The sequence below is a fragment of the Bolinopsis microptera genome, chromosome 2 (assembly GCF_026151205.1).
Source record: "Bolinopsis microptera isolate Bmic1 chromosome 2, MBARI_Bmic_1.0, whole genome shotgun sequence".
NCBI classification, from domain to species: Eukaryota; Metazoa; Ctenophora; class Tentaculata; order Lobata; family Bolinopsidae; genus Bolinopsis; species Bolinopsis microptera.
The window spans coordinates 19239505-19252928 of record NC_087073.1 but is presented as its reverse complement, the minus strand read 5'-3'; the positions used below and the strand labels follow the sequence as shown (position 1 = coordinate 19252928).

General features: G+C 37.1%; 1 protein-coding gene across 2 annotated transcripts in view; it reads left to right on the top strand.

Annotated features, from left to right (window-relative positions):
• Window positions 1-13424, top strand: part of LOC134811851 (periodic tryptophan protein 2 homolog) — a 65347-nt gene that overhangs the window by 28458 nt on the left and 23465 nt on the right. The window contains exons 2-14 of one of the 2 annotated variants that reach the window (XM_063818947.1): window positions 2081-2221; window positions 2468-2594; window positions 2817-2993; window positions 3146-3375; window positions 3691-3792; window positions 4405-4502; window positions 8523-8669; window positions 8866-9031; window positions 9283-9391; window positions 9496-9583; window positions 9762-9892; window positions 10543-10745; window positions 10927-11189. In XM_063818947.1, the coding sequence (XP_063675017.1) occupies window positions 2088-2221; window positions 2468-2594; window positions 2817-2993; window positions 3146-3375; window positions 3691-3792; window positions 4405-4502; window positions 8523-8669; window positions 8866-9031; window positions 9283-9391; window positions 9496-9583; window positions 9762-9892; window positions 10543-10745; window positions 10927-11189 (1975 nt within the window). In that variant the 5' untranslated portion in view covers window positions 2081-2087. Of the gene's footprint in view, window positions 1-2075; window positions 2222-2467; window positions 2595-2816; window positions 2994-3145; window positions 3376-3690; window positions 3793-4404; window positions 4503-8522; window positions 8670-8865; window positions 9032-9282; window positions 9392-9495; window positions 9584-9761; window positions 9893-10542; window positions 10746-10926; window positions 11190-13424 lie in introns of those variants that run through there. The other variant, XM_063818946.1, reaches the window with a different exon arrangement.

Genomic DNA, 13424 nt, shown 5'->3' with positions numbered 1-13424 from the left:
GTCCTTCGCAGTGATAACAACTCACCTGCACAGCTTGCATTACACTTTGCAGTAGAGAGTCAGAGTACCAAAAAGGGTAGAGTAGGCAGACACCAGTCGAACTTGCTTAAGACTATTAAATTTGATTTAGGTAGTAGGAACATTCCATTTGTAAATACAGACGATTTGTACAATTTAAGACTTTTAGCCTCTGATAGAGCGGGATGGAAGAAGTTGTTATATAGCTTGTGTATCAGTATTTCTTTTTTTCTGGCTACTTATCAGATCTTTAAGATGTTCATTTATGTTCTATTTTTGATTTGAATAAAGTTATATAATATATTAATTAACCACATTTGATTTGTCAGGGTCATGAGTGAACTAAGTATTAATGAAGTTAAACTCTACGAAAAAATAGAAGAACTCCAACGAACAATTGAAACATTCGTCACAGATATTGGATATGATTTAGAAAAGTTTTTGAATTACTCGCCATCTCATAAACGATCGAAGAAGCGACCCCCGCCCTCTCTTGATCATAAAGTTGAGACAAAAATTTTATCGTTGTACGAAGAAAACAGTGTTCCCTCTGGTGATTTCACTGAAGCGTTCAGTCTCCTCCCACCTGCAGCAAAGTTGGAACTTTACACTTTCCTCGTTGAAAACAGCAGCGACCTCCCAAACCAGCTCAATTTATCAGATCTTCAAGAATTTGACCCGGAAGAAAAACTGAAACAAAAGCAAGAAGCCCAGGCTAAATCTAAACTGGAGTTGATAAAGTTACAGAGAGACAGCAAGAGGCGGAGACAGAAGTTTAAGGGAGGTAAGGTACATGAGGGGTGCCGGACTATCATGGAGAAACACAGGGGGTTAGTAAACAGCATATTGGAGGACCATTCAGCGGAGGTAACCTCGAGAATTGAGGAAGGTGAAGTGGAGAGGCAGGAATCAGTAGCTAAACAGTCAGATAGTCGGTATTAACCCTGGTGTTCAGATTTTAACTTGGTTACCACTCTCTTTGTAGTACCAGTCGAAATATGGTTATACAAATGTGGACAGATTTACATAATGGTAAATCGCGTTTAACATCTAACATCAGATTCCCAAATTTTGAGAAGCATAATAATGTTATCGATTATGCTGTATGCACGACTGACGACGCACGTATACAATTTTAAACCACTTAAACATTAACATTATCAAGGTCAAGATGTGAATATGACCTATTTAACCGGACACATTTGCTGTTTTGGATACAATTTCGTACTGCTAATGTTTTAAAATTGTATCATGTTTTATGCTTTTTACATGATTTTGCTAATATAGGGGTAATATATTATATGAAACCTACTTTTAACGTTTTATCAATTTATACATTCGTAAATTATAATATACAATGCCAACCATATTCGCACTCAAGCAGATTCCTGTAGTTTCACTGCGTAAAGTTGGAAAGCTGAGCTTCTTAAACCACCTGGTTCCCAGTATAACAGTGAGCCACTCCAGACAATCCAGTTTATCTTGACAGTCAAATAGCCAGTAAAGCAAATTACCCACATTATATATCTCTTGTGGTGCTATTACGTCACGCTCCGCGTATCTCCTCCCTTTCATAACATTTCACCCGCAAAGACACAAAGCAGCGTGTATATTGAGCAATGTATTCTGAAGGTGGTGCAATATCAGAGCAGTGGTAATTAACGGGCGCAGTATTGTATTTGTGTACTGTTACTCATACATTTACGTAATCAGTCCAATTGGATGATGTACTGATCATTCATGATAATTTCTAGATTGATGAGAAAATGGGATTATAATATTATGAAGTTATGAGGTCGTGTGGTTGATAAAATTTGCAGTTTAGAAAATAAAAGCGTAAAAATTAGATTAAATTTAAATTATTGGGCGAATGATCTATCCTTCTGCAACTTTATCAAATGTGCAATTATAGACAGACTCGCAAATTACAATGAAATGTAATGTAGCCAATAATTATGAATGTTACTAGTACAAATAATGTTCCTTATAATTATAGTAATTGTGTTACTCATGGTAATTATGTGCTAATTGGTAATTACTTGACTGTACACAATTTGAACAGAGATCAGATGAAGTTCAGCTATGAGTTCAGTAACTTGTGCGGTACGGTGTACAAGGGAGGAAACCTCATTTTCAGTCCAGACAGTAACAAGCTGCTCAGTCCAGTCGGCAGTAGGATCACTATCTTCGATATGAAGGGCAGGTCTGGACTCTGACTTAATTCTTTAAATTCTTAAAATTCTTTAAATTCTTTAAATTCTTTAAATTCTTTAAATTCTTTAAATTCTTTAAATTTTTTAAATTCTTTAAATTCTTAATATTCGTTCAGTATCTTATATAATAGGTTAAAACAGTTAGCAGCCATCAGATATTATTTTGTGGAAAACCAAACCGCAATCTATTGGTTTATTGAGATCATTAAAAGATTTTCAAATTTCTTTGATTTCAGCAAGACGGTGACATTACCATTTGAAACACGTAAAAACATGGAATGTTTCGCCCTGTCACCCTGCGGTAACATGTTGGTTTGTGTCGATGTGGAGGGCCGAGCTATCCTTATAAACCTCAGAAAAAGGGTGAGTTGTTTCACAATATTGAATATTATATGCTTAAATCCTTTCTTGGTCATCTCTCTCCACTCAACACAAAGGAATATTCTCGCAACTGCAATACTCTCAACTCTGCTTTGCTGCGCAACCGTGCAGTGTTATAATGAAATCTATTTTTATCATTTGCTGCATCTCACATCTTAATTGCCGGGGGTTGCAACATTCCAAACAAATTATACTCCCCTCTAGGTATTACTGGCACACCACAACTTCAAAAAGCCCGTCAGTGCCATCAGCTATTCCCCGGACGGAGCCCACATTGCAGTGTCACACGGCAAGCACGTGCAGCTGTGGTGCGCGCCTGGCACCAGTAAAGAGTTCACTCCTTTCACTCTAGTGCGCACTTACCCTGGACAATACGATGAGGTGCGGGGAGATATTCAGTGTATTTCAGCTTCATTGTGCAATTTGTGAACCAAATCTTCCCTATATCTATATATCATGAACATTGAACAACTCTTCTGATTATCTTGTTTGGCTGTTTGCTAATAAACAATGAACATCCTGTTACCTGTCAGGTGTCTACGATAAGTTGGAGCGCGTGTTCCCGTTACCTAGTATGTGGAAGTGTGGACATGACAGTTAAAGTGCTCTCTCGTGAACCAGAAGAGAACTTTGTACCCGTTACCCTGACGGGACACAAGCGCAGCGTGGTGGGCGCCTGGTTTGGACCTGGTGGTGCGCAAGAGGTTATCTCAGTCAGTGCTGACGGTGGTATGTTTCTGTGGGAACGCAGTGCTCTTACTGGGTAGGTTGATGTTTTAATGATAATGATAACCATGAAGAAGTTCCTGCAAATAGACAAGAGATGAGAGGTGTAAATCTTCTCAGATGTTATTTTACAACATTTGAGGTGTGCTTTTCTCATACATCTCTAATCTCTATTCTCTACACTATCTGCAATTTTCTTAAAACACGTACCAATCTATAGATCCAACCAACCACTCGCTCATTTAGCGTGGGTTATTTCTGAGCAAAGATAGATAAATAACAGTCATTAGGAGGCAGGTTTTCGAACTAATCGTTTCTAACACCAATTGTCATTTAAAAATGATCTTTTCAGTAAGTGGAGTGTTTTGTCTAAAAACTTTGTGAATCAAGCTGGAGGAATACACATAACTTGTGCTGCTCTGCGATCTGCTCTTCTGGTCGTCGGGTTATCCAAGTAAGTATAAACAAGTTGAATTCCCCACTTCAACCATCTTCGATATCTCGACAAGTTTCAAATACCTTTTGATTTTACTGCAAAAATGACAAAAACCTTACCTTAAAATGCAGCGAGAGGTATATTTAATGATAACCACCGATTGACAACTCTATCAACGTTATAGCATATTGCACAACATAAATATCTATAAGTTGTTCCACTAAGTGAGCGTGTTGCTCGTACACGGTGGAGAATGCTCGGTCACATCCTCCGCAGTGGCCAGTGATAATAACTTACCTGCCCAGCTTGCCTTACATTTTGCTGTAGAGAGTCAGAGTTTGATGAGAGGTAGAGTCGGACGACACCAGTCAAACTTGTTAAAAACTATTTTGAACGATTTAAGTGACAGAAACTTTAGACTTGTAAATACAGACGATTTATACCATTTAAGACTTTTTGCAACAGATAGAAAAGCATGGAGAGAGTTAAGCATGATTTAGTTTATTCTGTGTTATTTTTCTCTTGGTGACTTATCAGGTCATCAAGATGTTCTCTATGTTCTATTTTTGATTTGAATAGTTATATAATAAATATCTATAAAGAAAACGAATAACATGTAAATAATTTCAGTGGTCAGTTCACGTTGTATGACCTCCCCACATTTGACCAGATACACACCCTCTCAATCTCCCAGAAAGATATCTCTACAGTTTCCATTAGTCCTTCGGGTTAGTAATTTTAGTGTAGGTTTTCATTGTACATACACTACAGCCTATATTCCTTTTATCTTACTATATAATATAGCGAGACGATATATATATATATATTTTGTAGCTGTACTCCTACACATTAAAAGTCGGTGTTGATTAGATCTTCGAAATAAGTCTTTGCATCATTTTATTAAACATCGTTATCTGAGATAAAATTGTTCTAAAAGCAACTGGAATATTCACAAATCTTTAAAATAACTTACAAACTAGGAAAGGAAAACAAGTCTTAGGAAGACGTACAAAACTATGTGACTTAAAACGGTACAAAACTAAAATATACTGAGTAATAATCAAACGAAAAGAATGGCTGCGTACATTTTATCTAATCTATTAAAGATTAGTTTCTCGGAAAAAGCTAGATTTCTCTGAATCAAGCAGTAAAAATATATAAATAGTAATGAATATAACACGTCTCTGATAGCAATATTGTAAACTAAACACTGGTTAATAGGCTGAGATCATGTCAAATAAAATAAATAAACTAAACATTAAGCTCCAGCGGATTTAAAAAGGATGTGGTTACTATCGAGGGTGTTCATACCCCCATAACGCTCAAGGGTTTTCAATTGGGTCTGGTAGAACCCCTCTCTAGCTTCCATGGCCTTTTCCCTATCTGCTTGACTTATTTCAGGTTTAAATTCAAGAGCGTCCACTATAATAACAGAAAGGTGCGTACTAAGTGAAGAGTTATATAAGGCTATTGAACTAAAATCTAAATCATGATCAATATCTAAAAAGTGATTTACTAACTTACAACTTCTGATACCTTTCTTAATGTGGCTCTTATGATTAGAAAATCTCTTAGGGAGATTAGAAGTAGTATATCCTACATACGACTGTTTACAAGTTCTACACTCCATTAAATAAATAAGGTTATTACTCTGACAAGTTATATATTTAGTAATAAAATATATAATATATATAGCCCGAGGTTATCATTCCAGTATTATAGAAGATGCCTTTAACAAATTTAGTGATATAGCTAATAGGAAAAACTTGTATACCCTTAAAGACAAGGATGAGTCGACTGCCTGTTTAATACCCATGGTGATGGATCAAAATCCAGCACTTCCCAACATGGGGGGCATTATCCATAAGTATAAGCACCTTCTCAACCTTGAACCGGCCCTGAAGAAGCTGGTACGTGTGGACAGTGTATTCGTGAGTCATCGAAAGAATCAAACTATCGGTGGCATGCTTGTACACAATAAGTACCGTGCCAGTGGAACTTTAAACTGTGATAATGAGAGAGAAACAACTGCAAGCCAGATCCAGGAACCGGACTCCGAAAGTCTAAGGGCGGTTCCCGGGGCTGTCGACCCAGGGTGCCATGCTTGTGGTAAATGTTATGTTTGTAAGCAAAATTTCCTGTCCCCCTGTTCCAATTTTAGTAGTCACCATTCTAAACAAGTTTTCCCTATAACTAAGTATATATCTTGTCAGAGTTATAACCTCATTTATTTAATGGAGTGTAAGACTTGTAAACAGTCGTATGTCGGTTATACTACCTCAAATCTCCCTAAGAGATTCTCTAACCATAAGAGTCACATAAAGAAAGGTATAAGAAGTTGTAAATTAGTTAACCATTTTTTAGATATTGATCATGATTTAGATTTTAGTACCATAGCCTCCTATAATTCCTCACTCAGTAAGCACCTTTCTGTCATTATAGTAGACGCTTTAGTATTTGAGCCTAATATTAGTAAAGCAGACAAAGAAAAGGCTATGGAAGCTAGAGAGGGGTTCTACCAGACCCAATTGAAAACCCTTGAACGGTTTGGGGGTATGAACACCCTTGATAGTAACCATCTACTTTTTAAATCTGCCGGAGCTTAGTTTTAGTTTTAGTATATTTTGTAGATTTTATTTAGTTATACCATTATTCCAGAGACGTGCATATTACATTTTTTACTTAAGTATAAATTTTACAGGTTTTTGTTGTGATTTTAAGTGATTTTCCGAGAATCAGTTATCAGTATTTAGATAAGAGATAAGATAAGAGTACATTTTTAACGGCTTTCAGTTTCTTTTTTAAATTTCAGTTCATCAGATTTTCCCACTGCTTTTAGTTTGTATTTATTCTCAATTGTATATGATTCGTATCTGTTGTAGTTACTTTAATGATATAATTTCTCAGAATTGATGTAAATAAACGATGCAAAGACTTTCGAAGATCTAATCACAACCGCTTTCTTTTATTGTGTAGAAGTCCAGCCATGAAATATATATATAATATGTATATGGATCCGTGCCATTTTACTGACACCACGGCATCAACTTTAACGCGACTTTCCGCAAAAACCGTAAAAGATATACAACTGAAATTTTTTTGACTGGGTCAAATGCTTTAATGGCCTTCAAATAAGCATGAAAAAATTAAAAATTGGCCAAGGAATAAGAATTTTAGTGCCCAAAATTTTGACTCCCAAGTGGTGTCAAAAACGCGAATTAATTAGGTAATAATTATTTTAGTCTCTCGAGTCTTGACACCACTTTAGGGTAGACGGGTTCCTGCTAGTATTGCTAATAGATACATGTGTTATTCTCAGTCCTTACACAAAGACATTAATACCCAAATGTTCTGTCACACTGTGGCTTCAGTTTCATTGACTTTGACAAGTTTGTAGTATGAAAATCGTGCCCAGATCGCCTCCGATATAATCAGGGCAAAATTAATCACACTACGCTTTTACAGTCAGTCTCTCTAGATATCACAGTCCTTAAGTCTCGCTGTAATAATGGTTGTTACGTCAGTCACGTGACAGCTACAGTTAGCACGTTCCTCTGCTGCCCAATCAACTAATGAGTAGGATGATACAGCTGTTAGTTGCAGTGCTACCAGATTACATTGACATGGTTCTGTGTAATGAGCACTGTGTATCACCTCCAGGGATCTGTTCTGTACTACTGTGATGATGTATTTGTGTGTGTGTGTGTGTGTGTGTGTGTGTGTGTGTGTGTGTGTGTGTGTGTGTGTGTGTGTGTGTGTGTGTGTGTGTGTGTGTGTGTGGTGGTGGTGTGTGTGTGTGTGCGTGCGTGCGTGCGTGCGTGCGTGCGTGCGTGCGTGCGTGCGTGCGTGTGTGTCCATTTTGTCAACTAACCGGGCAACATACTACATTCCATGTGACTGTGTGTGTTTATCTAGTACAAATAGCTCATTGTACAGTCTACAGTCTGTGAGATGTACTAAGTATATAATAAGTATATAATAGACACAATGATCCAGATTCCAGACGAATGTTTTTACTATAAATATAACGGTCTGTAATGATAAGTATTGTAAAACACAGTTCTGTAAATTATAAGTAATGTCAATGATTGACACTGCACCAGGGGAACATAATGTATCAAATTACATTCCTGTGGTTAAACTTAGTGGAACAGTTGGTTCCAATTGCTCGTTTACTACACTTATTACATATTTGCAATGGTAGTCACTGTACTACATAAGATCTGCAGTTTTAAGTAAAGTAAGCAATTTAAAAGGTAATTTTCCATGTGGAATTCGATACATTTCGTCTCATGAAATTTTTGACAACCACCACAACTTACAATCAATAATCAATATTCTCAACAAAGAAATGACTAGAATAACACGAGTACTAACAATGTTAGTTAGTAACAGTGTTAGTTAGTAACAGTGTTAGTAACTACTAACAGTGTTAGTTAGTACAAACATTGTTAGTTAGTACTAACAGTGTTAGTTAGTAACAGTGTTAGTTAGTAACATTGTTAGTTAGTAACAGTGTTAGTTAGTAACAGTGTTAGTTAGTAACAGTGTTAGTAAGTAAATAGTAACAGTGTTAGTTAGTAACAGTGTTAGTTAGTAACAGTGTTAGTTAGTAACAGTGTTAGTTAGTAACAGTGTTAGTTAGTAACAGTGTTAGTAAGTAAATAGTAACAGTGTTAGTTAGTAACAGTGTTAGTTAGTAACAGTGTTAGTTAGTAACAGTGTTAGTTAACAATAAACATCTTCAGGAGATCTGCTAGGGTTTGGGTGTCGGGGGCACGGTCAACTCCTGGTATGGGAGTGGAAGAGTGAGACATACGTTCTTAAACAGCAGGGTCACAGTTACAATATGAATTGTGTGTCTTACAGTCCCGACTCTCTTGCTATTGCTACTGGTTGGTAACTCGTTTAAGTTCATATTTCGAACTATTTTTCATGTTTGAACAATTCTATCTATTATAAATTGTAAATATTTTAAACACAGTTTTGGTGGTGATTTCCAGGATCAATTCCCCTTTAATTCCTTTAAAAGACTGAAAGAATGTTTTGGGCACCACAAGCTCTAAGCTGACATCTCTCATCCCTACTCAGGGGGAGACGATGGTAAAGTAAAGGTATGGAGCACAGAAACAGGGTTCTGTTACGTCACATTCAACGAGCACACTGCTGGAGTAACTGATGTGCACTTTAGAAAGACTGGAAATGTCGCTCTCTCTGCTAGTTTAGATGGGACTGTCAGAGCTTTCGATCTTTACAGGTTTAATAAGGAAAGCTTTACAGGTTTTTCAGATAATCAAGCATCATCTTCTTAAATATCGTGATACTTGAAAATGATTAAAGATATAATCCTCTGCAATTAAAGAAACATATTAAACATTTTTCTTATTCTTATTAAATATTACAACATCTGTTCTAGGAATACACATAGAATTATCATACATATTATTATTAGTAATTCTCGTGTGAATCTAAACTGCACCAGTTATCACGCGCTATTTCCGTTACCAGGTACCGGAATTTCCGGACGATGACCTGTCCTACACCGGTTCAGTTTAGTTGTGTCTCATGTGATGCTAGTGGTGAGATTGTAGCTGCTGGAACTACGGACACTTTCCAGGTATCTATAAAGCTTTAGATTTTAAATGGAATAAAAGTGAATCAGTTTTATCTGGGTAATATAATGGTACTAGCGAGAAACGAACCTAATAATGGTTTTCTCAGGTATGTACGTGGAACATGCAGACTGGAAGATTGTTGGAACTGTTGTCTGGACACGCTGGTCCTATCTCCTCTCTCGTATTTACTGAAGGTAATTTCACTAATACATCCCAGCTTGTTCATAATTGAATTATGATAAATTAATCCTATCCAAGTTGTCCGTTGTAGTAATATACCCGCGATGGGTTAGCTGTTGGCCTCAATAAAATATTAGTTTGATGTGTTTACTGTTTCTTATTCTACCTGTCTTATCTGAAATTCTATACCAGGAATGTTGGTATCCTCCTCTTGGGACAAAACAGCTCGAGTCTGGGACACGTTTGAGCGGAAGGGAACCACCGACACCCTGACACTTTCCTCAGACTGCACTGCTGTTGTGGCTAGTCCTGACAACACTCAGGTACACAATGACACGTGTTCTAATCTTGGTGGCAGAACTCCAAATATTATATGTCCAAGTTATTTTTAATACCGTATGACGTTAGACGTCAAAACCACTCAACAGCAGACTTGAAGGGTTACTTTATTTAAAGAGAATTCGGCTATTAAACTTTGAAGTCAGGTAAAAGGACAGCGGGCAGGTTACCCAACGATTTAATTGTCCTTAAAAGTCATAATCGTTCGAAAATGATCCCCAAATTGCCCATCTTGAGAAGCAGGTTAACTAGACACATTAGGCACTCCGACAATCGACATGTATAACAGCTAAATAGGTGAACATGACGTCACAGTTCACGTTACATTATTCATTGTTCAAATAGATAAGTGACCATTTCACCAATACCAGCCGCAGCTTTTAAATTCTTTTCTTCGATGGTCTTGTTTCGAACACTTATAATGACGTCAGCAAATATGTTGCCATTTTCAGACCTTCTACCCCTCCGTTAACAATTTTGAAGATGGCTATTGTGTAAAAATAACATGAGCGTCAGCTTTTGGGCTAATAACGAAGCCCTCCTTCCCATTTGTGAGGCATTGCGACAAAATGACCTAAAACAAAAATGTACCAATTACCAAAACTTTAACCCCCTGATCCACTTGACACTTCAGATAGCGGTAGCGACGTTGAACTCTGAGATAACATTCTACAACCTGAAGTTAGGAGTAACTGTAGGAAGTGTGGAGGGTAGGAACGACCTGTGGGCGGGACGGTCTAAGGACGATCTCATATCAGCTGACTCGCAGAAACTTAACCGCTGCTTTACCAGTCTCAGCTACAGTGCTGATGGTAGTGTTATTCTCGCTGGTGGCAGGTTAGCAACCACTCTTATTGTACTGTAATAGCGATCTGAGTTGATAATTTCAGTTTTTAAAGGGAAAGTCGATGTACGTTCGATAGAGTCTCTGACACACTCCTGAAGGCTATCTAGTGTTGAATTATACGGGATGCTTAATTGTCTAAAATCATAGCTAAATTTCCACAATTCCCAACAGGTCAAAGTACATCTGTATATACAACGTAGAACAAACAGTGCTGATAAAACGCTTTGAAGTGTCCCGGAACCTGTCCTACGATGCGATGCTCCAGTTCCTGCGCAGTGATAACATGACAGACCAGGGTCCACTAGATCTCATGGAGACAGGAGAGCACGAGCACGGTTCAGAGATAGCCCTACCTGGTGTCTCCAGGGGAGACTTCTCCAAGCGCAGAGTGGAACCCCAGATAAATGTACAGTCTGTACAGTTCTGTCCTACTGGTGAGTCTGCTTTTATTGTTAGCATTTTGCAATACCTTTGGCTTTTTTTCTGGAGGGATTCTCCAGCTTTCGGTTTCTATTTTATACAGTACAGTGATACGTCATGTGCGCCGTGCGAGGCCGAGGGGTGGAGTTGAAGTTACTGAGTTCATGTTTTTTCTCAGACAGGCAGATATTATATTAGTAAGAAATGTGCTCATTTGGATACACAATATACTGGAGTATAAGTAGCCCCTCCCTGCTACTCCAGTAATACAAGAGCTTGACTGTTTAAGTTCTCATTGTAAATGCAGTTTTGGTGTTTAAATACACACTTTTACACTAAGATGTAAATAGGGAAATTTCAAACATCCAGAAATCTAGCGCTCTCATTTTAATTGCTTCAAGTGTAGCCTTTTATCTCTAAGAAAATCGACAAATTGTATTTTAATAATTTAACTGGAACCATGTCACTCAAAACAAGAGCTGTGAACTGTTGATATTTGTAAAGGATTGTCAAGCTGATTAACTATTACACGAGATAATATCTTACATAATATTATATACCTTCTCGTATAATTTATTCGCATGTTATAGCCTAACTATATGCATTGTAATGTGTACTTTCATACCCAGGCATCTCCGTTCGGCACACATATCTATATATATATTTACAAGATAGTTATCAATATGAGAATATTTTATCGTATCATCTGGAAGATAATTTGAATTTGGTTAAGTTATAGACTTTATCTCCACTTGAGACATTACTGTTCCAGGAGAATGTGATGGTGAATCATTTAGTTAAGATTGATGATCTGATATTAGGATCTTTTAAAATTTAGGGGAGGTTGACAATTTGTTCATTTCTAACAACATCATGAAAGGTTACTATTGATGTAATTATATAGTTAGTTATGAAGCTGGTCAGTAGAATAATAACGAACACTTCATCTTGGAACATATCAATTTACTGTAAGCTGTAAGTTATTTGCTATAATCTTAAAAAATAATAAAACCGTATTCAATAATTTTGATAAATTAGTTCTTCATAACACAACTGAGTTTAAATGATAATTGTTATCAGTTCAAATTCCATATCGCGGAGTTTAGAAAGAGTGAACAGGTAATAGTTTAGTACTTTACTCAGAGTACGGTGAATTATTACCTCTCCGATCACTTGTTAAAGTCTCCGGAACCAGAAAAATCATTTCAAAACTTAAATTTATTTGAAACTCTTATGACCCTACGCGTACGGATGTAAAATCGAGTTTTAACTTTAAGCATGCAATAAAACTTATCAATAAGACGTTTAAACCACAGCAAAATAGCTTAATATATAACTGACACATTTTAGTAATTTAAAAAAGCCACATAGAATAGATAGCAGCAGCTGATATTGCAGTTTATAGTTTATAGTTTATAGTTTATAGTTTATAGTTTATTGTTTATAGTTTATAGTTTATAGTTTATAGTTTATAGTTTATAGTTTATAGTTTATAGTTTATTATAATATAATAAACTATAAACTATTGTCACTGTTAATGTCACAGCTAATTTAAATTGTTGATTATAAGATGATAACAGATGATTACAGATGATTACAGATGATTACAGATGATTACAGAATACAGATGATAAAATATGATGATAGATGATTATATATGATCGCAGATGATTAAAGATGATTTAAAGATGATTGCATATGATTAAAGATGATTTAAAGTTGATTGGCAACTTGGTCGTTTAGCTCCGGACAGTCTATGCAACGTCTATGCAACGTCCATGCAACAACAAAAGAACCGTCTATGCAACGTCTATGCAACGTCCCTGCACAATGAACACTCTATGCACACTCCCTGCACGGTCAGTCTATGCAACGTCTATGCAACGTCTATGCAACGTCTATGCAACGTCCCTGCACAGTACCATATGAACACCGGCTACTAGCCGGCTACTAGCCGGCTAGTAGCCACTTTTGTAATAACAGCTCCTCAACTTCACATTACCAACCGGCTACTAACCGGCACTTGAAAAGTGGTCACTAGCCGGCTACTAACCGGCTACTAGCCGGCTAGTGACCACAAAGTGGCTACTAACCGGCTACTAAGCGGTCACTAGCCGGCTATTAGCCGAGCTCTAAAGCAGACCTACTAGTAGCCACTTGGTGGTTACTAGCCGGTTAGTAGCCGGTTAGTAGCCGGCTAGTGACCGCTTTCTAAGTGCCGGCTAGTAGCCGGTTTGGAACCGGCTACT